This window comes from Myotis myotis, unplaced genomic scaffold (genome assembly GCF_014108235.1).
Source record: "Myotis myotis isolate mMyoMyo1 unplaced genomic scaffold, mMyoMyo1.p scaffold_m19_p_19, whole genome shotgun sequence".
NCBI classification, from domain to species: Eukaryota; Metazoa; Chordata; class Mammalia; order Chiroptera; family Vespertilionidae; genus Myotis; species Myotis myotis.
The window spans coordinates 25,560,092-25,587,301 of NW_023416323.1; the positions used below are offsets into that span (position 1 = coordinate 25,560,092).

At 41.5% G+C, this 27,210-nt stretch overlaps 1 protein-coding gene across 8 annotated transcripts in view; it reads left to right on the forward strand.

The window, feature by feature from the left end:
- WDR59 (WD repeat domain 59) overlaps positions 1-27,210 on the forward strand; it is a 67,891-nt gene that overhangs the window by 29,833 nt on the left and 10,848 nt on the right. For 3 of the 8 annotated variants that reach the window (XR_004973637.1, XR_004973638.1, XM_036346224.1), the window contains exons 10-20: positions 531-687; positions 3,871-3,950; positions 5,434-5,566; positions 5,686-5,810; positions 7,797-7,961; positions 10,474-10,569; positions 10,716-10,872; positions 11,336-11,405; positions 15,750-15,903; positions 25,468-25,601; positions 26,911-26,992. Coding sequence is in view for 4 of the 8 variants with exons in the window: in XM_036346224.1 (XP_036202117.1) it covers positions 531-687; positions 3,871-3,950; positions 5,434-5,566; positions 5,686-5,810; positions 7,797-7,961; positions 10,474-10,569; positions 10,716-10,872; positions 11,336-11,405; positions 15,750-15,903; positions 25,468-25,601; positions 26,911-26,992 (1,353 nt within the window). In the remaining 4 variants the exon portion in view is untranslated. The other 5 variants (XR_004973640.1, XR_004973639.1, XM_036346228.1 and 2 more) reach the window with 4 other exon arrangements.

Here is a 27,210-nt window from a genome sequence, read left to right on the forward strand (position 1 = left end):
ACAGTGTGTTCCTGTGTGCAACAGTCAGAGCCATATTTTAGAATATTTTCAAAGTTCTTCAAGTATTTGGCTTAGCTTTATTTTATTTTATTAAATATATTTTTATTGATTTCAGAGAGGAAGGGAGAGGGAGAGAGAGATAGAAACATCAATGACGAGAAAGAATCATTGATCGGCTGCCTTCTACACGCCCCCTACTGGGGGTTGAGCCCGCAACCTGGGTATGTGCCCTTGACTAGAATCAAACCTGGCACCCTTCAGTCCACAGGCCGACTCTCTATCCACTGAGCCAAACCAGCTAGGGCGAGGCTTAGCTTTATTTATTTATTTTTTTTACTTGCTCTGGTTCCTTCCAGAAGCAAAGATAAGTAGATGTGATGGTCAACTTATGATATTTGGAAAAATTTTCCCTAGATGGGTTGGGACCTTCCATCATCCAATTTATTTTAGGAAACAATTGCTACTTTGTTACTGAAGACTCAGCTGATTCTCCCTGGAATCATCACCTGCTTTTCCCTTTCTTGCCCTAGCCTTTCAGCAATGGATTAGTCACTGTGATGGTCCCCCAGCTGCGGAGGGAGAATAGTCTCCTCTTGTGGAATGTCTTTGACTTGAACACCCCTGTCCATACCTTTGTGGGGCACGATGACGTGGTGCTGGAGTTCCAGTGGAGGAAGCAGAAGGAAGGTGAGTGGGAGAGAAGACGGCCGCCTGATTTCCTTCTGAGCCCTGTTCCACAGCAGCTCAGTCAGGGTTGGCTGTATGATCCAATGAGGAGGATGCAGAAGCAGGGCTGGCTTTAGGAATCGGTCAGGGTCCACCACCTTCAATTGTAGATAGGCAAAGGGGTGTGCGGCCTGTGATTCTTCTCCTAAGTTCCCTCCTCTTCTCTTCTGTTGCGTGGAGTCTCTCTCCTGTGTGGGAAAGATCTATAAGAAATGGATAGACTTGCTGTGGGATCATTTCTAGGGCTGAAAACTCTGGGGTCACTACCTTCAGAAGCCTCTGGCAGTTGCCCCTTGCTACTCTGCTGACGAGGGAGACCCGAGGTCATCACTGCCCCTCACAAATTCCTAGTCTCATCACAAACACATAGTGGTATTTTACTGCTCGTCCCCTTGAAGATAAGTTTGGTCAAATGACATGCTTTGAACATGAAACATGAAACATGGTGTGGTCTCTTTTGGGTTGAAGTATTAACAGCCAGTGTGCAAATTACACACTCTCATTGCTTCTGCCACAAAGCTGGCAAGACTTCGGATGGAGCCGCTCCCATCAGAAATGAGGAGGAGGTAGAGATAGAGAGTAAGCATAAAATCCTTCCTTTAAGCTACTGAGATTTGGGGTTGTTTGTGATTGCACCTTAATTAGTCAGCCCTCACTAATGCCTGGTCATAATTACAGTGGGAGTCAGGCAGCCCTTGGCCTCAGTTCCTCCATCAACTCACCATGCAAATTTAGTTGCAGCCTCTCTCTCTCTCTTTTTTTTAAATATATATTTTTATTAATTTAGAGAGGAAGGGAGAGGGAGAGAGAGAAAGAAACATCAGTGATGAGAGAGAATCACTGGCATGTGCCCTTGACTGGAATAGAACCTGGGACCCTTCAGTCCGCAGGCTGTCACTCTCTCCACTGAGCCAAACTGGCCAGGGCGCAGCCTCTTTTCTTGAGATCTTCCTGCCATGCTCTCTAAATATTGTACAGAATAGAAGTATATTTCTTGGTTTTTCCATATCACAGAAGGAAAGCCAGGTAGTGCAGTGGTGTGACTTGTCCAGAGCCCAGAAAAGGGCTCTGGTAGACCTGGGGTTAGAGCAGGCAACTTCTTACCCCAGCTTATTTGTGACTCTTCCAGGATGGTTTTTGAAAGGATTCTCTTAACCATCCTCTTAATTTTCCCATATTTATTTCTGTAATCTCTCTTGCTTCTAGAAACATGAGGCTGCATGACTTTGGCTTTCAACGTATTCTCTTGCATTTTGCCATAGTGAACAGATAATGTGGTTTCCCCACTGTCTGGCCGAGAGAGGTTGGGCCTGTAATTTTGGATTGAAATAAAGTTATCTATGTCTATATGCCAGAAGGGTGAATTGTATAAATTGGGACTGTCTAGTAGTGAAGAAGTTTTTTAAACATTTATTTTTATTTTATTATTTTTGTTAATCCTCACTGGAGGTTATTTTTCCATTGATTTTTAAGGAGAATGGAAGAGAGAGGGAAAGACAGAGATAAATATCGATGTGAGAGAAACACATCAATTGGTTGTCTCCTGCATGAGCTCTGACAAGGGCCTGGGCCAGGGAGAAGCCTACAACCAAGGTACGTGCCCTTGACCGTAATCGAACCTGGGACCCTTTGGCCCACAGGCTGACACTCTATCCACTGAGCCAAACCAGCTAGGGCCAGTAGTGAAATTTTGAATGTAAGTTATAGGGTGTTTTTTTTATTATTATTATTCATTTTTATTGTGAAATATATCACCCATCCATAAAATTGCATAAAACACATACAGTTTAAAAAAATAAAGTGAAAATCTATGTAACTATAACCAAGGTCAAGAAAAGAACATTGTTAGAACCCCAAAAGCTTTCTGATCACAATACTCTCTCTTCTCCCAGAGGTAAACACTATCCTAATGCTTATGATAGTGATTTCTGGTTTTATCTTTTTAGTTTACCACCTATTTTTTTCATTTCTCAAAATAGTTTAGGTTTGCTTGTTGTTGAAACTTTTGTGAATATAATCATCCTTTATGTATTCTTGTATTTTACTTTTTATTTTTATGGCCATGTTTTAGTTTTTGTTGTTTTTAAGAATGGTATATTGATTTCTAGAGAGAGGAAGGGAGAGAGAGAGAAACATCAATTTGAGAGCATAACATCTATCGGCTGCCCTAACTGGGGAATTGAACCGGCAACCTTTCAGTGCAATGGATGACGCCCAACCTACTGAATCACACTGGCCAGGGGTGTCTTGTTAGATTTAAACAGGGATATATAGAAACGTTGTTTGAAGGCAATGACAGAGAAGGAATTTTTGTCCCTCACTCACCCAATTAACTTGGATAGCTTGTGTTCTTTGTTTCCTCAGTTTCCCCATCTGTAAAATGAGGGAATTGGTGAAATTACTTCTAAGTTCTTTGCTCTCTGAAGATGCCATGAAGCAGATTCTAGATACTACATAATTTCCCTGAAATGTCCTGACCTTTCATAAAGCTCTTTCATAAAGCACCCTGAGCCTTTCAGAATAATTTTCCTTTGACCTGACCTAACGTGAAAATATAATTCATTCAACTCAAAACATTAAAGATTTATTATTCATTTTATAAAGAGATGCATGCACCGCTTTTCCAAAAAATTATTTTAAATAGTAAGATGCCATGATGCATTTAAATCAATTCATTTTACAAAAATTGTATTCATCCCCGGCTCCTCTGGAGCATATAAAAGAAGAACATTTGTGGAGGTGAAAGTTTAATGTGGCATTAAACTCCAGTATCACTCTTCACCTGCTAATTTGCTAGTTATTATTTCACCTCATTTAAGTTTCTGCTCAAATGTGACTTCCTCAGGGAGTCCTGTCTAAAAATAGCTTCCCTATCATTTTCTCTCCTCTATTTTTTTTTTTAATAACACTGTCACTACTGACATTTTATTACATATTTATTAGTTTGTTTATTTCTACTACTGGGACGTAAGATCGATGTCAGAGGTTATTGTATTCATGTTGTAGTGGCTGTAACAGTTCATAAATATTTGTTGAATGGATGGATGGATGAATGAATGAATGAATCTCACTCCATTGCAACCTGTAGCAAAATTGATGTTTAATTCAGAAAATTTTCCAGGACTTTTATTTGGTGATTTCTAGGATCCAAGGACTACCAACTGGTTACGTGGTCACGGGACCAGACCTTAAGAATGTGGCGAGTGGATTCCCAGATGCAGAGGGTATGTATTCATTGCTGTTGTGGAGGAATGTAACCAGATACACTAGATCAGTGATGGCGAACCTTTTGAGCTCGGCGTGTTAGCATTTTGAAAAACCCTAACTTAACTCTGGTGCCTTGTCACATATAGAAATTTTTTGATATTTGCAACCATAGTAAAACAAAGACTTATATTTTTGATATTTATTTTATATACTTAAATGCCATTTAACAAAGAAAAATCAACCAAAAAAATGAGTTCGTGTGTCACCTCTGACACGCGTGACATAGGTTCGCCATCACTGCGCTAGAAACTTAAAAAAAATACAAAATTTGGTATTTGTGGAAATTAGAGGGTACATGATAGTTATTTGATACGTGCTTGCTGGTAGGCCAAGTGGCTGTGTATGCCACAGTGAGGTCTGAGGTCTTTAAGAGCCAACTTCAGTATTCAGCACTTAAAGGCTGAAGAACCTCTGCATGTCTTTTCTTCTGTCCTGGTCTAAGAGGGTGTGGGCAGCATACTGAGCAAATGGCCCATGGGCTTCATTTCTTTTACTTTTCAATGGGCTAGGAAATTTACCCTTGCACTCGGAAGTGTTCAGAGCCCTCTACGTCCATCAATGATACCTGTTCTATGAGGCCTTTTCCAGTTTTTGTCCCATGAACGATATCTGTTTCTTATATGGTCCACATTGGAAGCGGGTATGAACTGCTTTGCTCTGCCTCATCTCAGTGCTCTGACTTCTCATTCAGTGGCTACATTTCTTGAGGTCTGGAATCATGTCTCACTTGTATTCCTCCCCCACAGCACTCTGTACAGAGTGGATAGAAAACGGTGGGTAAAATTTGCTTAGTATGAAGTCATTCTTGAGCATTTTCGTCAATTATCAACTTATTGTCTTTCAAATCTATTTTTCTCCAAAAAGTATCATTTGCTCTAATGCTCTGAAGGTTATTATATTTTGGAGGTTAGCTGAATAACTCCATCAAGGCTTAGAATTAAAAATAATGCTTTCTGAGGCTTGCATAAACTACGAACAGGATGAAAAAATTCCACGGTAGAATAATAGAGTCTATTCTCCTGTGTATTTAACCAGGGAGAGTTGGCGATGGATAAAACCTGTTTTGATTTTATCAGTTTTTGTCTGACATCTCTATCCTTTGTGATTCCCATTTTTTTAAAAAATTGATTTTTAGAGAGGAAGGAAGGGAGGGGGGAGAGAAAGAGAGAGAAACATCAATGTGAGAATGAAACATGGATCAAATGCCTCCTGCAGGCTCCATATGGCTTCGAGGGGGGCGGGGGAGGTGGAGTCTGAAACTCAGGCATATGCCCTGACCAGGAATCGAATTGGCAACCTTTTGGTGCACAGGACGACACCCAACCAACTGAGCCACACCAGCCAGGGCTGTGATTCCCATTTTTAGGTGAGAACTCTAACCCAACATGCTGACATTTCCACTGACTTCTCTGGACCCGGATCTTCTACCCTTTGTTGCAGCTTTGTGCAAATGACATATTAGATGGTGTTGATGAGTTCATCGAGAGCATTTCTCTTCTGCCGGAACCAGAGAAGACCCTTCACGCGCAGGACACAGATCACCAGCACAGCTTAAGCCATGGAGAGGAAGAAGGTAATTGGTCAGACTGATGTTTTACGTGAGGTGCCCTCTGCGCATTTCAGAGTTGTCGAACTGCTCTCTGACTCAGTGCCACAGATGTTTGCCCACAGTTGAACCTCTCTCCCTTATAGTCTTAAAGGAAGATCCCCCGGGCAGTCTCCTGGAAGAGAAGAAATCAGATCAGCCGGGACTGCCTCAGACTCTGCAGCAGGAGTTCTCCCTGATCAACGTGCAGATCCGGAATGTCAACGTGGAGGTGCTCCAAGTCGAATGAATTGTCTCATGCTCGCGATGGCAGTTGGTGGGAGAGGGGTCTATTTCAGCTAAGATTTCAGCTAGCAAATAGCTTTGCTGCTTTAACAGATAAGTCTCTCTGCTTACTTTTTTTATTTCCTGGGTTTTCTAAAGAAATTGATATTTTGCAAATGCAGATTATTTTTCTAACCATATTACTGTCTCATAAGATGACCTAAGGGATAAACTGATGCTCATGTGTCTTAAAATCTTAGATGCTCCAACACCTCCTTTACTGTATGTGAAGATACTTAGATCCGGGAAGGCTTAGTGACTTGACTCAAGTTACTGGTGACGTTAATGACAGAACTGAGTTTGGAAGCCAAGCCTCTGACTCTCCAGGGCTTTTTGTGCTTTGCTGTCCAATCTTCCCTTAAAGCCGGCCATGTCCTTGGTGATTCAGAGTCATAGTAAGAAGGTGACCAAACCTCTCTGTTCACTTCACACATGGAGAGGTTTACTCTTTTTCTTTTTTTTTTTTTTGGCAGCTGTTCTTTGCTTCAGGGAATTGAGTCTCTCTCTATAAAGGAGTTTCAAAACTTGATTAGTTTTTCTTTTGCCCAGATTCAGTTAATAGTAGGCATGGATATGTACACTTACATAATTATCCCATTCGGTGTTTAAAACAACTCTGCAGCAAGTGCTTTTATCCCCACTTTTCTGATGAGGAAAAGGAGACACTAAGAGATGACTTGTCCAAGGTCAGCTGCTGTTTGGTGGAAGAGATTTAATATCTGTCTCCAGCCCTAGCTGGTTTGGCTCAGTGGATAGAACGTCGGCTTGTGGACTGAAGGGTCCTGGGTTTGATTCCGCTCAAGGGCGCATGCCTGGGTTGCAGACTCGGTCCCCAGTAGTGGGTGTGCAGGAAGCAGCCCATCAATGATTCTCTCTCATCATTGATGTTTCTGTCTCTCTCTCCCTCTCCCTTCCTCTCTGAAATCAATAAAAATATATAAAAAAATATTTTAAAAAATATCTGTCTCCCGATTTCCCACGTGTTTGGCTCTTTTCACTGTGCTCCACGTGTCTTCTCTAGTTGGCAGCACAGGCAAACGAAAGAGAGAGAGGGTTCCTAGGTTAACTGGCTATCAGTTTATACACCTCTGTCCCAGCTGGAAACAGTGTGGATACCTGGTGATCGAGTTTAAGAAGGAAATCTTAATTCTTTTCCCAGGAGTGCTTTTTAAAAATTATTGGGATATAATTCACATACCATATTTACCCTTTTAAAGTGTATAATTTAGTGCTTCTTAATATAGTCACAAAGTTGGGCATTTATAACCACTGTCTAATTCCAGAGCATTTTCATCATCCCCAAAGAAGTCATATATCCCCAGTTACTCTCCATTTTCCTCTCTCCCTAGCCCACGGCAACTACTAATCAGTCCATTTTTATGGATTTTCCAAGGAGTACTTTTTAAATTGAGTCAAGTATTTAACTTTTTCCTGCTTTATTTTCCTTTCTTAAAATAAATATGTTTCAGCCTACCTACAACTTTTAGGATGAAGCTTTTTAAAATCAGAATACTTTGCACTTATTAAAGTGGTGCTAAAATTAATGAGTTGTCCAAATCTTCCAAATTAATTTGTTTTTGGAATTCTACCTGTATCTTTGGAGATTTCAGGAACTAGGAGCATTTAGTTAGCTGATTTAAAATACATTTTTATTGATTTCAGAGAGGAAGGGAGAGGAAAAGAGAGATAGAAACATCAATGATGAGAGAGAATCATTGATTGGCTGCTTCCTGCACACCCCTACTGGGGATCAAGCCCACAACCTGGGCATGTGCCTTTGATGGGAATCGAACACGGAACCCTTTAGTCCATAGGCCAACACTCTATCCACTGAGCCAAACCAGCTATGGCCAGTTAGCTGATTTAAATCAGTTTGCACCTAAAAACCCTTCCTGGTTAGTCTCCAAAGCAGTTGTTGATTTGTCTCTTGCAGATGGACGCAGCGGATAGGAGTTGCACAGTGTCTGTGCACTGTAGCAACCATCGTGTCAAGATGCTGGTGAAGTTCCCGGCACAGTATCCAAACAATGCCGCCCCTTCCTTCCAGTTTATCAACCCCACGACCATCACGTCCACGATGAAAGCGAAGCTGCTAAAGGTTGGGATCTGTGTTCACATATTCTCCTTGATGTTTGTATGAGAGCTCTGCTCCTGAGCATGAGTAGTGAAGTTGAATGAAAATACCAACTGGTAAGATTTGGAAGTCGTCTGTCCTGACATACTGCAGTGTTAACACTTGCTATTCATTTTGTGTAGAAAACATTAGAGCAGTGGTTCTTGACCTTTTTGGATCATGGACACCCTTTGAAAGTCTATTGAAAACTATGGACCCTTTCCAGAAAAATCTGCACAAATATTGCATATAATTTTAGAGATATTGTCTGTGAAATAATATGAATCTCTATGATTGCATTTAATCTGCTAAGAGATCTCATTAAAACTATGTATTACTCCCAGATTAAAAACCTTGCAATACAGTTTCATTTATCTGGAAACAATAGGCAAGGTGTATTCTGAAGATAAAATATATTTTGTAATCAGAAAAAAATGTGTAAGGTTATTTAAAAAAATCCATTCCAAATGATAGCTATTGTAAATTGTGCTGCTATGAACGTAGGGGTGCATATATCCTTTCTGTCTGGTATTTCTGTTTTCTTGGGATATATACCTAGAAGTTGTATTACTGATGGCAGTCCCATTTTTAGTTTAGTAAAAAAAGAAGGAATTCTTAATGTTTGCAACAGCATGGATGGAACTGGAGAGCATTATGCTAAGCGAAATAAGCCAGTCAGAGAAAGATAAATATCACATGATCTCACTCATTTATGCAATATAATGAACATCATAAACTGATGAACAGAAATAGATACAAAGACAAAGAAGCATCGAACAGACTGTCAAACTACAGTGGGAAGGCAGGGGAGGGTTGGGGTTGGATAAGAGATCAACCAAAGGACTTATATGCATGCGTATAACCAATGGACACAGACACTGGGGGCAGGAGGGGTTGGGGGTAGGGAGTGAGGGCATGTGCTGGGGGGTAGAGGAGGCCGGGGGGAGGTCAATGGGGGAAAAAGGAGACTCATGTACTACTATTTGTAATATTTTAAACAATAAAAAATTTTAAAAAATCCATTCCATAAAAAGAGATAGTGCCATCCTCAAATGAGGCAGCTGGCTGCACAGGTGAGTGTGTGAAGGATGGCCGTGCCTGAGTGGAGGAGGGACAGCCTGGCGGCTGGTCTTCACCCTGCATGTGCAGAAACTCGGTTTGTTAGTTCACACCAAGCAAATCAGGCAGAATTCCCATGAGGAAGCCCCATGAGCTGGGGATGATACACCTTTTGCAGTGTGAGCAGCATCACATAATAAAGTAACTGAGATGTCCTGACAAAACCAAGTTGACCTGAATACTGTTCACCTTTTGCCTAGTTTATTTCATATGCACTTAATCTATCTTCTTGGAGTATGATCTATAGTAAAACATTTTTATTTTATTTTGCAATTAGAGTTTTTATTCAATATTATTTTTAATTTCAGGTATACAGCATAATGGTTACACAGTCATGCATTTGCAAAGTTATTCTCCCCAATATTTCTAGTACCCACTTGGCATCAGACCTAGTTATGCAATTAAGAAAATTTTCAAGTGTCATAAGGACCTTTGAAATGCTACTTACTCAGACTTTGTGGTATTTGACATTTTGTACTTGGAATTTGAATATTTCATTGTCTCATTTGGACATGTAAAAAAGACTTCTGGTATAAAAATGATAGAATTAGAAAATGTTCTTAAAGGTTGAATTCAGTGCTGTCCAGTAGAAATATGATGCATGCGACGTGTAATTTTAAACTAAAATTAAAAGGTTAATTAATTCAGTAATATTTTTATTTAATCCCGTATATTTAAAGAATTATCAGAGCAACATGTAGTCAGTATGAAAATGAAAATTATTGAGGTAGTTTACATTTTTTTTCTTTTTGGTACTAAGTCTTCAACATTCGGTATGAATTGTATACTTACGGCACACCTCAGTTCATACAGCCACATTCCAGCTGCTCGTACCCCCATGTGGGTAACGACTTCCATATCGGACAGCGCTAGTCCAGTTTACATGCCTGTCTTCAGTATGTGTATGTCAGCTTACATGCACAGCATGTGCCTTAAAATGATGGGATTTATATTTTTAAAGAACCAAAAAAAAGATATAACTTTCCCTAAAGTGAAATCTGTTCCCCTGGCTTACTATATGTATCACTCAGAGCCATTTTCAGTTCAGCCAGCGGGTGTTCCTTGTAAGGCACTGAGATTTCTCATGGAGGGGGGTAAGGCAGGGGATGAGGAAAGGAGTTGAATGTTCACTAAAGAACATTCATTCCATTACTAGACATGCGCCCTCTGAAACCGGCATGTGTGCCTGCCTCAGGAAAGGGCTTCTGAAAGCGGGTTCAGAAATGAGTCTTCTCTCCGAGCCTCTAGAGAAGGTGGAAAGTCGTAATCTGTGTGGGAAGCCTCAGGCACAGGCGTGCTCCGGTTTCCCTGCTCTTCACCGCCTCCGACTGCTCTGAAGAATGTTGCTATTATTGACTGTGTTTTGTGCCTTTTCCAGATCCTGAAGGACACTTCCCTGCAAAAAGTGAAACGCAACCAGAGCTGTTTGGAGCCCTGCGTGCGCCAGCTCGTCTCCTGTCTGGCGTCTTTCGTGGTGAGGTTCTTACGCCAGCCTGTGCTTCGGTGTTTTGTAGACTCTCCTCCTCCCTGGGCGCCTGATTTTGTAATAATGTGTCTTTATTTTGTGACTCAGCTTTGAGGCAGGTTGTGGTTTTTAGTCTGTTGACTTTTAAATTTCAGAATCAAGAAGACAGTGCTTCCAGCAACCCCTTTGCGCTCCCAAACTCCGTCACCCCACCCTTGCCAACGTTTGCCCGGGTGACCACCGCCTATGGGTCGTACCAGGATGCCAATATTCCCTTTCCTAGGACCTCGGGGGCCAGGTTCTGTGGAGCAGGTTGGCCTTTTTTTGGTTCTCTGATTCTAGATTTTGGGAGAGCAGTTTTTCTTTGTTTTTATTTTCTGAGAACTCAAACAAACTTCTATCATAGTGTGATGTGGTCTGATGCCAGATTGGCGTCTGTGGACAAATCCTATGCATGTTCACCAGAATTACAGTCTTGAGAGTGTGAATTTGGGTCTCACTCAGAGTCCTGATTCTTAACAGGGGACAGGTCCCCTGACCAGGCAATATAAAATACCTGTGATGACTTTTTCCAAACTACACACATCCCGTCTCCTGGGTCCTGACCTTTGTCCTTGTTAAGTATGGCTGCGGTCATGAGCCTTTGCACCTCATGGAAATGTGTCCCGTCCTTCGGATATATTGAAATAGACAAAAGATTGACCAATGCTGCCTTAGAATTTCCCATGTCCCGCTCATTGACCTTGATGTGCACATGTGATGTTTCCTTTGTCAGGCTATCTGGTGTATTTCACAAGGCCCATGACGATGCATCGAGCAGTATCCCCGACAGAACCTACTCCGAGGTGAGTCTGGGAGATACAGCTGTAAGCTACATTCATGAAGTGGACAGACATCTGGGAATGACCTTTGAGTTTGTCTTTAGATAATTTATTTTATCTTCAGTAAATATCTATTATAAGTTTATTTGAGAAAGATCAAATTCATTAAATTGCAACTAAGCTGAGATTTCTACTATGAAGTTACAACCAAACCACTACAAGGAGTAGTTTAATGAAAGCTGTTGTCTAAACAAGGCAAGTTTCTTTTATTATTATTATTATTTTTAATCCTCACCGGAGGATATTTTTTCCATTGATTTCTAGAGAGAGAAGAAGGGAGGGAGGAGGAGGGGAGAGAGATAGAGAGAGAAACATTGATGTGAGAGAGACACTTCAATTGGTTGCCTTCCATATGCGTCTCTACTATAGCTGTGGAACCTGCAAACGAGGTACATGCCCTTGACTGGGAATCGAATCCAAGACCTCTCGGTCCCAGGGCAGCTGCTCTAACCACAGAGCCACACTGACCAGGGCAATAAGGAAGTTTTAAATTAAAATATGAAAGCTCTTCTTTTTTCCCATGTCCTGGGGAAAGCCACTGTTAACAATTTAATGTGTATTCTGTTTAGTCTTCATTATTTTTCTTCCTTTTTTCTTCTTGAGAGGCAGTCTACTGTAGCAAGTGGGAACATGGACTTCAGAGCCAAACTGCTGGATCCAAATCTTGGCCCTGTAGTTATATGACCTTTGGACTGTGCTTGATTTTCCTCAACAATAACTTGGAGGTGATAATGGCATCTACCTCCTTTACTTACTGTGGAGGTTAAAGGAGTTAATCCTTATAAAGCATTTAGAACACTGCCTGGGACATAGGGAGTGTTCTAACTGCGTTTCTTATTATTACTGCTTTAAAAGGAAAAGTTTCATTTAACAATTTTATTGAGATATAATTCACACAGTATACAGTTGACCCATTTAAAGTGTATAATTGAATGGTTTTTAGTATATTCACAAATATGTGCAGTCATCACTGCAGTCACATTCTAGACCATTTTCATTATCTCAGAAAGAAACTTTATATCCCCTTAGCTATCACCTCTCCTCCTCTATTCTTCCAGCCCTGGGCAAACTCTAATCTACTTTCTGTCTATCAATGTACCTATTCTGGACATTTCATATAAATGAAATCATATAGTATGTGGTCCTTTGTGACTTGCTTCTTTCATTTGGTGTAATGTTTTAAGGAATATATATATATATATACACACACACACACACACACACACACACACACACACACACTCATACACTCCACATTTTATTTATTCATTCATCAGTCAGTGGGCATTTGGGTTATTTCTACTTTTTGGCTATTATGAATAATGCTGCCGTGAACATTGATATACAAGTTTTTTTGTGGACATATGTTTTCACTTTTCTTGGGTATTACCTAGGAATGGAATTGCTAGATCATATTGTAAAGTTATTTTCTTAATTAATACACTTTATCATTTAGAGTAATTTTGGATTCATAGCAAAACTGAATGGAAGGTATCGAGTTCCGGTATACTTCCTCCTCCCCCCCCCCAACATCCCCCATACTACTGGTTTTTAAAACTTAAATATGTTATATACTGTAGACTTTTGTGGTGACCATAACTTCTAAATCCTGCTACAAACACCTGGGTACATTGGTGTAACATATTAGCATACTTATGAATGAATAGCTGAGCTAACAAGAAAGGAAGGAGATTGAACCAGGTGCGTGGGCAGGTGCCGCTGCTGTCCAGGGAGTTTGCCAGTCTCCTCAGTAACCCAGGCAGATGAGACATTGGTCCCACAAAAACTAGGAGTTAAGAGCTAGAGACCCTTATATTATACTGGGTTCCTTATTTGAAAGGTTCGACTAGAAAACAATCACCTCCTCTCTAAGAAAAGCAGGAATATCTGGACCTGAACTTTGGATCAGAGGGGAAAATGTTCCTAATTAGAATGTTTTTCATACTAACAGTATTTTATTGACCAGCACCCAAATCAAGAACCAGCGCATTGCCCTCACCCGAAAAGTTCCCTGGTCCCTGTGCCCAGCGAAAACCACTCCTCTTACTGCCATCATTGTAGTTGAGTTTTGCCTGTGCTTGAATTTCACCTAAATGGACTCATGCAGCATGTACTATTTTATGTCTGGCTTATTTCGCTGAACTCAGTGCTTTTGAAATTGATCCTTATTGTTGCATGTATCCATAGGTTCACTGTATGAAAATAAAACAGTTCATTCCTACTCCTATTGATGAACATTTGGATTATTTCCAGTTTGGGGCTATCTTAGTGTAGACCTACAAATACAAGTCTTTTTATGGATGTGCGTATTAATTTCTCTACCCAAGGAGTCAAATCCCTGGATCATAGGATAGGTGTATGTTTAATTTTACTAGAATTGCCAAAAAGTCTGTTCCCAGGGGTTGTACCGTTTTATACTCTTTGCCAGCAATGTTTCAGAGTTCTGGTTGCTCCACATCCTCTCCAAAACTTGGTCTTTTCAGTTGTTTTTACTTCAGCCATTGTGGTAGGTGTGTAGTATAGTGGTTTTAATTTGCATAACTCTGGCGATGACTGATGATGTTGAGCCACTTTTGTGTGCTAATTGACCATTTGGGTATCTTTTATGATGTGCTTTTATTTTGCCCAGTTTTTGGACTGTTTCTATTATTTATCTGTGGTAGTTTTCATTTTGGTTGCAAATCCTTTGCTAGATATATTGATTTTCTTCTAACCTGTGGCTTGTTTTCTCCCTCCTTAGTGATTATTGATAAACAGCATTTTTTAATTTTGATGAAATCTGCACCATCACTTTTTAAAATTTTATAGTTAGTTCTTTTGTGTCCTGCCTGAAAAAATCTATGCCTGTCCCAAGGTCATGAAACGATTCTTCTGTGTTTTTCTTTCAGAAGTTTAAAATTCCTTATTAAAAGTCTGTAATCTATTTCAAATTAATTTTGTGTATGATATGAGGTAGGAGCCAAAGTTTTTTTGTTTTTTTTCTAGTAGTAATATATCATTGTCCCAGCACCATTTATGGAAATGATTTTTCTTTTCTCATTCTGAATTGATACCTTTGTTGAAAATTAATTGGTCATGTGTTTGTGGATTTATTTCTGGACTCCTTTTTCTCTTAATCTATTGGTCTCTCCTTATACCAACACTACACTCTTGATGTAGCTTGCCCTAGTAAGTTTTCCAGTCTGGTAGTGTAAATCCTCCAAGTGTACTATTTTTATTCAGGATTGTTTTGGCTATTCCAGCTCTTTTACATTTCTATAAAAGATGCAGTCAGCTTATTGGTTTCTATGATAAAGCTCAAATCTTGATTGGAATTGTGTTGACTCTGTCAATTAATTTGGAGGAAATTGTTATCTTAGTAATATGTAATCTTCCAATCCACTAATGTGGTATAATTCTCTGTTGTTTTGGGTCTTTAATTTCTCTTAGCAATATTTTGTATTTCCTTTTTTTTTAAACCATTTATCCCCCCCCCCCCCGTATCCTCCTCTACCTCCCCCAATCCTCCTACCCCCCGAAATCATCACACTGTTGTCCGTGTCCAGGAGTTTCTCTTTTTTTCCTTTTGCTCAAACCCTCCAACCCCTCTAGCTCCCCTGAGAGCTGTCAGCCTGCTCTCTATGAGTCTGTCTCTATAATACTTTGTGTTTTCAATGCACATTTTTTCCACTAAATTTGTTCCTGGGTATTTGATGGGTTTTGATGCTATTGTAAATGAAATTTTAAAAATGTTTATTTTCCAAATATTTGTGTCTAATATTTAGAAAAAGAGTAGATTTCTTTTTTGTTTTGTTTTGTTAATCCTCACCCAAGGATATTTTTCAGGAAAGGAGGGGGAGACAGAGAGAGAGAGAGAAAGATGGATGTGGGAGATATACATCAATTGGTTGCTTCCTGCATGTGCTCCAATGGACTGGGGCTTGAACCTGCAACCCAGGTACATGTCCTTGGCCGGGAATCAAACCCAAGGCCCTTCGGTGTGCGGGCAAACATTCTAACCACTGAACAACACCAGCCCGGCATAGTAGATTTTTATAGATTGACCTTGTATCTAAACTCACTTATTAGTTTTAGTAGTTTGTAGAGTCCTTTGAATTTCCTATGTATGTAATCAGAAACATTCTCTGCTTCTGCAGATAAGGTATTTTTCAGTCCTGAAAGTTCTGTTTAATTCATTTTTGGAGACTCCATTTCCCCCCCATTTTATCCATCTTTTTCTCTTGGTTTCATCAAGCACTAAGAACGGCACTGCTTAAAAAGATGGAAAGATTGAAGCCAGTATGGATAACGCTGCATTTTCAACCACAGGTCTCTCTCGGCCTTGTCTGCTTATCATACTGGTTTGATTGCGCCAATGAAGATCCGCACAGAGGCCCCTGGGAACCTTCGTTTATACAGTGGGAGCCCCACTCGCAGTGAGAAAGAGCAGGTCTCCGTCAGCTCCTTCTACTACAAGGAGCGGGTAAGCAGCAGAGCCTCGGCCTTTGATTTCTATCCCTTCCCTGGATTCCTGTTCTTTGTCTCCCTGCTTGCCATGCACAGCAGCTAAATTAGCAATCCCCTGTAGACTTTCACTGTCATAATTAGTTTGTTAAAGAAAGACCATTGTTTTGTGCCTTTCCATTGGCTTTACCTACTAAAATTGAATCTGGGAGGATCTCCCCACTTAATCCTATTCTTGTAATCCCCATTCATTAAGTTGATCATTCTTTCAGATAGAATAATTGAGCTTCAGATATTCCTTGGTCTTCTGATGTTCATCAACAAATTAAGGGGTATTTCTGAGGGCTTGGGGTCTTGCTGTAATTGCAACTTCATATCTGTGAGAAGTTTTAAAGTTAATTTCTAAGAGGTTTTATGGTTTTTATAAGTCTACACTGAAGTACCCATTTGAGTGGACCAGTTTATATAAAAATCGCTTGCACCTGGCCTTATGTTCCTGGGTTCTTAAGGAACTCATCGTCCCTAAGGTAGCTATTAAGCTGTCAGAAGCCTTTAGTGACGACAATGTAGAGAGTGTGGGCAGAGCGTAGGAAGGACTCTGAGAACTCTTTCTTGTCAGATTGAGCATCTGGTTTAAACCAGCTTTTACTTGACATGATGTTTTAAACAGAGTTACCACTGAGCTACTCACAAACTCAGTCCTGTGGGATTCTTTGCTGTTGTCCTCCACTAATGAGGAAATGATGGATCAACCATAATTTAACATTTTTAAATTGGATTATTTTAAATAAACCATTTTCTAGCAAGTGTTAGAGGTGTCATCACTCTGATTGCAACTGTACTATCTAACATTCCTGGTTCTCACTGATAGTTGGCCGTCTCTGACTTTGTCCTCTGAAATGAGTGGCAGGAACCGATGCTTGAGACAAGACCAGACTCGGGCAAAGCCATTCAGTTGAATAGAGACCATGATTGTTTTTGTTGCCTTTCTGGCCAACTTTCTTTGCCTCTCTGCTGGAATGAATCCCCCTGGCTGTCACAGACCTTCTTGGGACACCATATCTTCCCAAATCTTTTACAGTGAAAAAAATTATTTTAAATGCAAGCTAGCTGGTAACTGTCTAGATGATTTGATAAACTTAGTTGGAAATAAGGCATTTTTTAATTGACATCATGGTTGGATAAATATGGGAATTTTCTTTAGCATTAGAGCCAGGTTGAGAGATCTTTTAGTTGAATCATGTCATATGCAGCTCATGCTTAGATTCTGTGGGCAAAACACACAGACTAGTACTTTTGACTCTGTGACGGTGTGTAAAGGCCATGTCAAGTCTAAGTAACCCCAGTTCCAAGTTGGGATTTCTCCTGATGTGGAAGCATTTGTAATGCCCACACTCATGTGTTGGATGGTCTGGCCTCTTTTACTACAAACACCACAATCACAGAGGGACCAAAGGAAGGATCGTGATATTTCAGTTTGGGGTTGTTCCCACTGTGCTGCTTCTCTACAGAAAATGGGCTATGATCATCCCCGAGGATGACATAGTAAGTGATCTTTCAGTTTTATTTCAGATAGCAAGTAAAATGGGAGAGACCCTTTTATTATAATTGTATATGAAACTTTTATATTGCTGTTTAACCTATGTATAGAAAAGTTCACAAATCATAAGCATCTAATCCAGTGAATTAACAGTCATAGCGGCCAGGAAATAGAAAATTACAAGAACCCCAGAATCCCTGGGGAAGGAAGGCACATTCCAATGGATGACATAAAGTAGTTATGAGATTAAAACATATGAAATGGATGCTATTTGACCATTTTTGACCTTAAAGAAAAATTTCAGTTGGTTCAACATAATATGTTAAAATAGGAAAGTCAGTTATTTTGTGATGAATCTGAAATAAATTCATCTCTCCTTAAAGCTTATTCATGTCCATCCCATTTACATGGGCAAATGGGGGAGGATTAAAGAAATGAGATACAGCCATGATATTGTCCGTAGGCCTTCTTATTTTCCTTATGGACAGCAATACGGTTCTTTGCCTTAAGGAGTATTTTCTGATTCTCAGGTGTCTAATTTCTTGGGTTAAATAATAGCACTTTCATTACTTTGGTTCTGGAAATGATTCAGTTTACTAAATTTTTGTGTTTTTATTTTCATCCCAGATCTTTCGTCTACATATTTCTGTTCTCTTTTAGATCTCTATCCCTGAGATTTTTAAAAGGCATTTAAAAAATGTTTTTATTTTTAAAGAGGAAGGGAAAGGGAGAGAGAGACAGAAACATCAGTGATGAGAGAGAATCATTGATTGACTGCCTCCTGTCCTCCCTCTACTGGAGACCAAGCCTGCAACTTAGGCATGTGTCCTTACCGGCAATGGAACTGTGACCTGGTTTATAGGTTGACCCTCAGCCACTGAGCCTCACCGGTTGGGCTGTTTTTGTGATTTTAACCTGCCCGACTTAGGTTGTGTTATATTCAGCCAAATGTTCTCCAGATGGAATTCCAAGCTTGCTCCTAAAAGTTAAAAAAAGTGAGACATTAAAAAAAAAAAGTATATTTTTTATTGATTTCAGAAAGGAAGGGAGATGGAGATAGAAATACCAATGATGAGAGAACCATTGATTGACTGCCTCCGCATGCCTCACACCAGGGATTGAGCCCGAAACCTGGGCATGTGCCCCCGACTGGGAATTAAACCATGACCTCTTGGTTCATAGGTCGACGCTCAACCACTGAGCCACTCTGGCCAGGCTGTGAGACACTATAGGAAGTTAGTTAGAAAACACAGAGTGATGCTAACATTCATTTGGTAACTGGACCAACTATTAATAGTTGATGAAATATTACTTATTCTATGGAAGGCCCAGAACTTTCTGAGAAACATTAGGCTTTACCCTATAAACATTAAAAAGTTTTTGCAACCTCCCACATTTGCTTCAGTTTATGTTATGAAAATAGCTCTAAAGTAAGTAACTGGGGAGGCCTTGAAGTTGCTAGAATAGTTTCTGATCTCCATAAACAGTGTGCGTGCTCCCAGTTTCACACGTTGTTAAGGAGAATGCCCTGAAGAGCGTAAGTCCTCAGCCTCAGCTCCCCCTGCATTTCTCTGGGGCTCTCGCTTCCCATGGCATCACTCTAAAAATAGTCACGCGGTCCCAAGGTCAAGGTTTCCAATTTCTCCAATGCTCTTTAGCTACGCACCCAAAAAATGTGGTATTGAGTGTATGGAAGAACTTCTTCCTTTTTAGGAATGGGAATATTCTCGCACTTACACATGCCCCTGAAAGGGCAAGCAGAGTCCTCCACTGTTTGTCCAGTTGCTCTGTGATCCTAATCCTCATTAGTTCCTTTGGTCAGAGCGGTATGGACATCAGCCCCTTATATGTTGAAATGTGTTTTGGGCTGAAAAACAATGACATTGAAGCTGGGTTTGGAGTGTGATGGGTTGGGCGGGAGGAGAGGGAATCCACCTACTGCTGTGTTTCAATTCAGATTTTGTAGCATTTCAGTTTTATTTTGTAGTATATTATGGTATCATTTAATCCATCAGATATGTGGGAAGCTTTCATTTTATTCTATATTTTTCCCTTTTAATTTTCTTGGTGTTTTTCTTCCCTCCTCCTGGGTGTAACGTTTTCACGCACAGATGTCTCCTCGCTCTGCCCGGCGACGTTGGTCCATACAAGCAATTAACGACTTCCCGGTACTGTGCGCTGTGCAAATGCTCTCCTTGACTAATTCTGTCTCTGCCCAAAGGCCCAAGAATAAAATGCCACCTGCCTGGCTTTGAGGAACCTGAAATGACAGGCTGGCTGGGTTTCAGGACCAGCAACAATAAGTTTTCATTCTTGGGAGTCAGGTGCCAAGGACTGCCTCCTGGGTCTCTGACAGTTTCAAATGGGTGAATACGATACCGTTAAGGATTGTGAATGGACTTCTTTGAAAAGGAAGCTCAATACTGAGTTTCTTGGGAAGAACCCCGATTGTAAGCCTTCAGCTACCTGATTTCATTTGGAATATTTGTGTAATTTCACAGAGCTTTCAGAAGCCTACCTTTGGCATTGGGAAGCAGAGGAAGATATAAGGGGCTTCCACCATTGTGTTTGTTTTTATCGTCTTGGTGTAATTCAACGAGGGAAGTGCCCATCTCATCCACTGACACGACACATAAGCTATTTTTTATCTTTTAGAAATTTTCTGAAACAAAATTTTCCCATACCATCAGTTTTTGCATTGACAGTCAAACCTGGGCATCAGCTCTTCCTTTCTTCCTTTCTTCCTCACTCCTATTGGCCATCTCCCCTCTTCTGTCTTCCTCTCCCGCCCCCTTGACCAGTCAGTAGTGCCATGGTGACCTCAGGCTGTGCAAGGCAGCCTTAAGGCATTAGCTTAAATTTCATTTGGTGTAAAAAATATTTAGGGGGGTAGTTCTATAGCCTTTTCACATAAAAACCAGTTGAAATCAGGAGCCCTGATTAGCAGTACCGCAGCTGCTGACAACTTGCAGGTGGAGCTGCCAGCATGGCCACCTTTCCTCCAAAGGCCTGTCCCAGCCAGCTGACTGCTGACTTCCACTGGCTTTCCCAGCAGGCTCCCCTGCTGCTATTTAACCGGGAATTCATCAGGACTCCCTCCCACTCTGCTGATTATGCACTGTTGATGGGGTTGCTGCGAAGCAGTTGGTGGCTTATTCTTGGGCTGTTTTTACATTTTACCCATTTATTGACATCCATGTTGCCTCCGGTTGTAGCAGTAACACTGGTGGTACAGTCGCAAGCTGGCTGTTGGTTGTCATTCAGTGCTATTTGCACCAATGCCTCCCTCCCGCTTCCTCCCACCCTATTCCTTCCCTATCCGTCCTCTTTCCCATGATTCCATGAACACCTTCTTGGTATGTTCAGAGGAGCACCCTGATGCTCATTATGTGATAATTTGTCTGTCTTGCTTTGCCTCTCCCCTCAATCCCTGCTCGTAATCTGTGGGAAGGGGCATTTTCTCTTGATGGGGCATTGAGAAGACATAAGAGAAATGCAGAGTCCTTTGCCTCCCAGAAGTAATGATTTTACCGCACTGAAAAGTATCCATGTTTTAGCCGTCAGAGTGGGACTGGAGCAATGCAGGAGGCTTAGAGGGCATTTGGGGCACAGTGTCCTCCCCTCACCTGGAAAGATCAACCACACTCAGACTGGTGTGTCATGGTTCTCTGCCTGTCATCACCTGATAGTTGCATAGATAAGAGAGACTCCCAAAATTGCCACTAGATATTAAGGGGAAAGGAAGTCTTGGGAAAGTGTGGATGGAATATGAACCCTTTTAATTGTCAAAGCTCTAAAAGAAACACCCTGAAAAACAGTCCATGCTTGTTAGGGAGCAGCAAGGATTTGAGTTTGGCATGTCTTCATTTAGCAGCCTCGTTTTATCTGAATCCCCAAGGAATTGGCCACTATACAGGATTACTGAGTGACCCCTGTAGCAGGAAGGGGAGGTATTTCATATGTTAAAACCACCAACCAACAAATTTAAAAAGAAACTGTTTGGCTCAGTGAATAGAATGTCGGCCTGTGGACTGAAGGGTCCCAGGTTTGATTCTGATCAAGGCCACGTACCTTGGTTGCAGGCTCGATCCCCGGCCCTGGTCCAGGTGCTGGCAGGAGGCAAACAATCCATGTGAAAGAGACATCTTGCATCGATGTTTCTCTCTCTCTGTCTCTCCCCCTCTCTTCCCCTCTCTCTAAAAATCAATGGAAAAATATCCCTGGGTGAGGATTAACAAAAAAAAAAAAAAAGAAACTTTTGTGACTGGTTAAAGATCTTTGATAATGTTTTGTAGTATTCCTTTCTGGGTTAAATGAATGAATACTGCTGTCCCATAATTGATTTCATAGTGTGATTCTTGGTGACAGCTATAATTAGGTGGCCCTGTGTTGGGGAAGCTTCTCCTATTATAGGCTCCAAGGCAGCTTTTTGAGGTTTCATAAAGCATCACCTACACATCACCAGATCAAACAGAGAAGCACCTAGAAGCCTGGTGTCTCAAGAAGTTGACAGGGAAGTTCCAGAAATACAGAGTGTGATTTCTATAATTCAATGAAGGGTAATTGTAGGTAGTTATTCAAGACGACTGTCTACATTTTCATCAAGTACCTATTGATGACTCATATTAGTTTGTTTCTACAGATCTCTGTGACCCAAGACTGCAAATGGGGGAAGAGTCCTAAGATAGCTCATTGGACTCTGAGTCCTCTGTACGAATACAGTGGGGCCTTGACTTACGAGCGTCCCGACTAATGAGTTTTTCGAGATACGAGCCGTCTCTCAGCCGATTTTTTGCTTTGAGTTGCGAGCTAAAATTCGGGTTACGAGCCAGCTTCAGATACCCCACCGCTAGTTGGCCCAGCAAACGTCACAGTGAACGCCACAACATCAGCCCAGCATCACGTGTCTCACTTGTTCACTTTTTGATTTGACATACGAGTAATTTGAGTTACAAGTTCTGTCACGGAACGAATTAAACTCGTAAATCAAGGCCCCACTGTATACCTATCCTAACAAGTCCAGACAGTGATTAAACGGCGTGAGGTGCAGGCCCTTGAACCTGGCCTGAAATACAGCACCTGGGTCTGAGCCTGGCATGCCCACTGCCGAGCTGTGTAGCCCCAGAAGCTGCTTGCTCTGCGGATCTGCAGCTCGCTGCTCTGCCTTAGTCCAACAGTTGCAGTGCTTGGCGGAGAAGTGGCTTTAGAAGTGAGGAATTGTAGAGGATGGTGTGTTGGCTAGGCCTCATTAGAATCAGATGCTGATCTCCTTACATGCAGACATGGATCCATTTAAAAATGGACCAAACTATTTACATATTAACAAGTAGTCAGGACTTAATTTTTTTTCCTTTTTGATCTAAAGTCATGCTCTCTAAAACAGATTAACAAATATGGGCTTAGCAGCCTGACTGGCCTGTGTTCAAAGCTCAGCTCTTATGAGTGTGGCCTTGAGTGGTGGAGGCAACAGCCCCTTTGTGAGAGAGCTGTGGTGAGGCTCTCGCTCGCATAGTGGGAGCAGTTGTAGCAGGAGCTGAGGTTAGTCATGACAGGCTAGCCTTTAAATCCCAAGTTAGATGTTTTTTCCACATCGGGCTCCTGTGTAGCCATTTGTAGGCAAGGCTCTGAGGAAGTAGGATAATTGTTCATGATCTTCCCTTTCTAATACCCATGTCCCTCTACAAGTTTCTTTGACGTTCTAAAATGATCTCTTTTAGAAATATTCAAGTCTGCTAGGAAAAACATTTTAAAATGAGCTAGTCTATCTGCCAATGAACCACTTTGGGCACATGGGTCTTCATATTATCTTTTCATTGGGTTTTCTTAGAAAGGCAGGGAATTGTGGTGGTTTTCACTGTGGTCTGAAAGCTGTAGGACCATCCCTCGTGAGCTTCCATTTGTTTCCCCGATTCAGTTAAACAGAGCTGGTTCATTGCTCAGTGTTTCAAGTGCTTCTCATTTCTCTTTATAAGAAGGAATCAAAGTGGTGTCTGGAACAGTGTTTTAGAAGCCTTCTGACCAACCCGAGGACCAGATTAGATGGATCATCCTCCCTACCTCATTGAATCTTTTCAGTGTGGATATTTTCCTCCCTCCCTTCCTTCCAATCCAGTGCCTTAAATCTCATGTGAGGCCTGTGGGGCCTGTGGGTTTGTCGTTTCCTGGGATTTTTAAACTCCTGGAAACCTGGATGAAAATCACAGTGAAATGAGTAGGTGTACTTACACCCTCCTTTTTCTGGTTAACCACATTGTGCTGTTCCTGTCTCTGCCAAATCACCCTCCCCGTGAAAACCAGTCCCATCATAGTGCGAGGCGGGCGTGGCGACACCGTCTTGTGTGGGTAACACTGCCTGGCTCCAGTCCACCCTGACAGCTGTTTGCTCTTTAGCACATTCTCCCCTTGCACCACGTCAGGATATTTGTGGCTAAAAATGGGAGCACTTTTTGTGAACACTCACACAGTTCTAATTTTGAAAATAACCAGGGCTAGCGGAGAATTGAAGGGCTACCCCACAATGATAGATTAGGCTTCCTCGTGTGTTGCAGAGTATTGTCTTGTGGATGGGTAAATAGTAAATAGTAACTGAACTGCTTCTTAAGGGCAAATGGGCTAAGGTCCAAATTGATAAGGTAGCATCTGTATTTACCAATTATGATAAGCAATCCAAATATTTCAGCTAATCTTTTTCATTTACCGTCCATGAACTAAGTCCAGGTGTCCCGGATTTAGTAGGTTCCATAACACTTACTAATCCCATAGGAAGTTACATGCATTGGGCAACTTTGGGGATTAGATGGGCCATCAGGGTTCAGAGACCTCTGAATGTAGACTGTGACTAATTTATGGGAGGGTGATTGTATAAAAATCACTTGTGGAAAATGAATTTGTGAGCAATCTAAAAATGATCTAATTACATTTCTGAAGGTTTATGCACAGTCATAAAAATTACAGATTTTAAAATAGTACTCTTTGAATTTACGGAGTGTTTACTCACTTTTCATTGTACCCATATTAACCTTGGGAGATCGGAACAACAGAGCTCGTCCTGAGCCATCAGTGAATGAAAAGAGACTGGCATGAGACTAAATTCACAGCAAATAAGTAATTCGCCCAGGGTCACCTTGAACCAGTACTTGTGGCAAAAAGACCAATAAACCTTGGTTTTCTGATTCCAAATTGCAGGCTCTTTCAGAAAGGCTCCTTCTGTACCCTTTGTTAATAAATATGTCTCCCTCCTTCCTCCTTAGTTGAGTCACTTTCGTGGCCCCCTTTTTAATTTCTGGCAATAACATAAAATAGAATATCACTCCCGTGGCAGGCTGTCATTTTGAAGATACCAGATGGTGCCACTCTCTAATAATTCCCATTTTCTCGGGTAGCTCTCATTTCCCACATACAGGCTCCTACATAGCCATTTGTAGTGAGGCTCTGGGGAAATAAGATAGCTGCTCATGATCTTCCCTGTCCATTACTCAGTCCCTCTGCTCAAGTATTTTTGACATTCTAAAAATGATCACTTTTAGAAATAGTTCAAGTCTGCTAGGAAAAACAAGGTAATTCTCCTTGAGCTGCTAAGTTTTTCTGTCTGCCTGCCTGCCATAGATTAAAGTTTGCAGAGCTCGCACTGCTATTCCTGGATTAAATTCTCAACAAATCCTATTAAAACTCTCTAAGAAGGGGAAAAAAACTTTGAACCTAGGGCTGAACCCAGCCTTAAAAGTTGCTCTTTTCCCACATTTTTGTGGTCTTTACTAACTTATTTACCTGCTGTTCTTTTTCTTCCTTATTTTCAAAATTCTGTCTGTTTTTGAGCACAGCTCTCCAGTAGGTGCTTGTTCTGCGGTTAGGATTTTGGACCAAGAGCTCAATGCCCTTTGTTATCCTTTCATTTCCTATAGATGCTGATTCATATAATTGTGGGCATGATGTTGTAATGCAAAGTCTCTGCAAATTACCAATGACCCAACTGTGATGTGCTCTGCAACTGTAGGCTTCCACTCAGCAAAGTCCCCATTAGTGACATCTTGTCATCTCCCCCAGAAATCAAGGAGATGGAAAAGCAAGCGCGAGGGATCGGACTCTGGCAACCGACCAATCAAGGCTGCTGGGAAAGTTGTCATCCAGGATATTGCGTGCCTCCTTCCTGTTCACAAGTCACTGGGCGAGCTGTACATGTAAGTTCAAGGTTTTAAGTGTGCCATGCCTATCATTTAGTCATGATTATCAAAGGTCCTACCCCCCGCCCCCCTTTTTTTTAAGTTTTGGAACCCTTTCTTCAAAAGCAGTTTTAGGAGTCGCCCAGTATATTAGCTTTCTATTATTGCATAACAAATTACGACAAACTTAGTGGCTTAAAACAACATACACTTATTACCTCACAGTTTCCCTGGGTCAGGAGCCTAGGCGTGGCATAGCGGGCCCTTGCCCCGGTCCCACCAGGCTGAAGTCATGGAGTGGACCAGGCGGTGTGCCTGTCTGTGCCCAGGTCCTCTTCCCGGCTCATGCAGGTTGTCACAGAGTTCGGTTTCTTGCAGCCATTAAGGGAGGCGAATGTTCGAGACCAGCAGGAGTGTCTCACTGCCACTTCACCTTCTTTCTGAGGTGTCACCTGAGTAGGTCAGGCTCACTCAGGACAATCTCCCTTTTGACAAATTCAGAGTGAATTGATTAACAATAACCTATTCATGGGAGTGACGTCCCATCAGCATGCACTGGTCTCACCCCACTTAAAGGGAGGAGCTTATAACAGGTACTCATACCAGGGGCAGAAATCTTGAGAGCAGCCTCAGAATTCTGCCTCCCAGGCCCACTCAGGGAAACAGATGAAGCGGAGCCGCTTTGGCTGAAGGGAAGTGGGAGGCGAGTGACAAGCATACAGAGGCCGGCCTCTGCTTCCCCTTCTTCCTGAGCCTGGACACATGACAGAAATACTCATTTTGTAGTATGTGCACAGCATACCACTGTCTGTGTTAGAAACTACAGTGTTGTGTCTATTTCAGTCCATTTTTATTCCACTCTCAAGTCTGGGGAACTTCACAGCTAGGCAGGTTAGCAATCGGTGTTTTGTTTTTGTCACTGACTTGAGATAGAGAGGGAGAGATTTGTTGTCCCACTTATCTACGCATGCATTGGTTGGTTACTGTGTGTGCCCTGACCAGGGATTGACCCGCAACCTTGGCGTATGGGACCATGCTCTAACCACAGAGCCACCTGGCTGGGCCAGCAGATTGGTTTTTGAGTCTGGCCTCCTCTTCTGGCTTCAAAGAGGTGAGCGATTTCACCTTCCCCAGGCCTGAGCCCACAGCGTAACATCAGCTGCTAGCTAAGCATTTTCTTCTTACATACAAGGGATCTCTAGGTCAATACAAAGAAAGCATTTCTAGTGACAACCAAAGAGGCAGTTTTCAGTCTGTTTATTAAACAAGGAGTAATTGATTTAGGAAATTAGATCAGAAAGAAACTCTCATTCTTTTTACATTTCAGATTAAATGTAAATGATATTCAAGAAACGTGTCAGAAGAACGCCACTTCTGCCTTGCTTGTTGGAAGGAAGGATCTTGTCCAGGTATGTCCATCCCTTTTGCTGGCATCTGGATCTCCCCCCCGCCTCCGCCCCCCCCCCCCAGCAGGGTGTCTTCACTTTATAGTTGTGGTTTAGTGACATTTCAAGGTGTGACTCCTATTTTTCATTTTCTTTGCCAAATTACAGGACTAAGTAGCTTTCTAAATCCCTTGGATGCTTTTCTTAATAGAGCTTAGTTGAGAGGATCCTAAAGCTTTGAC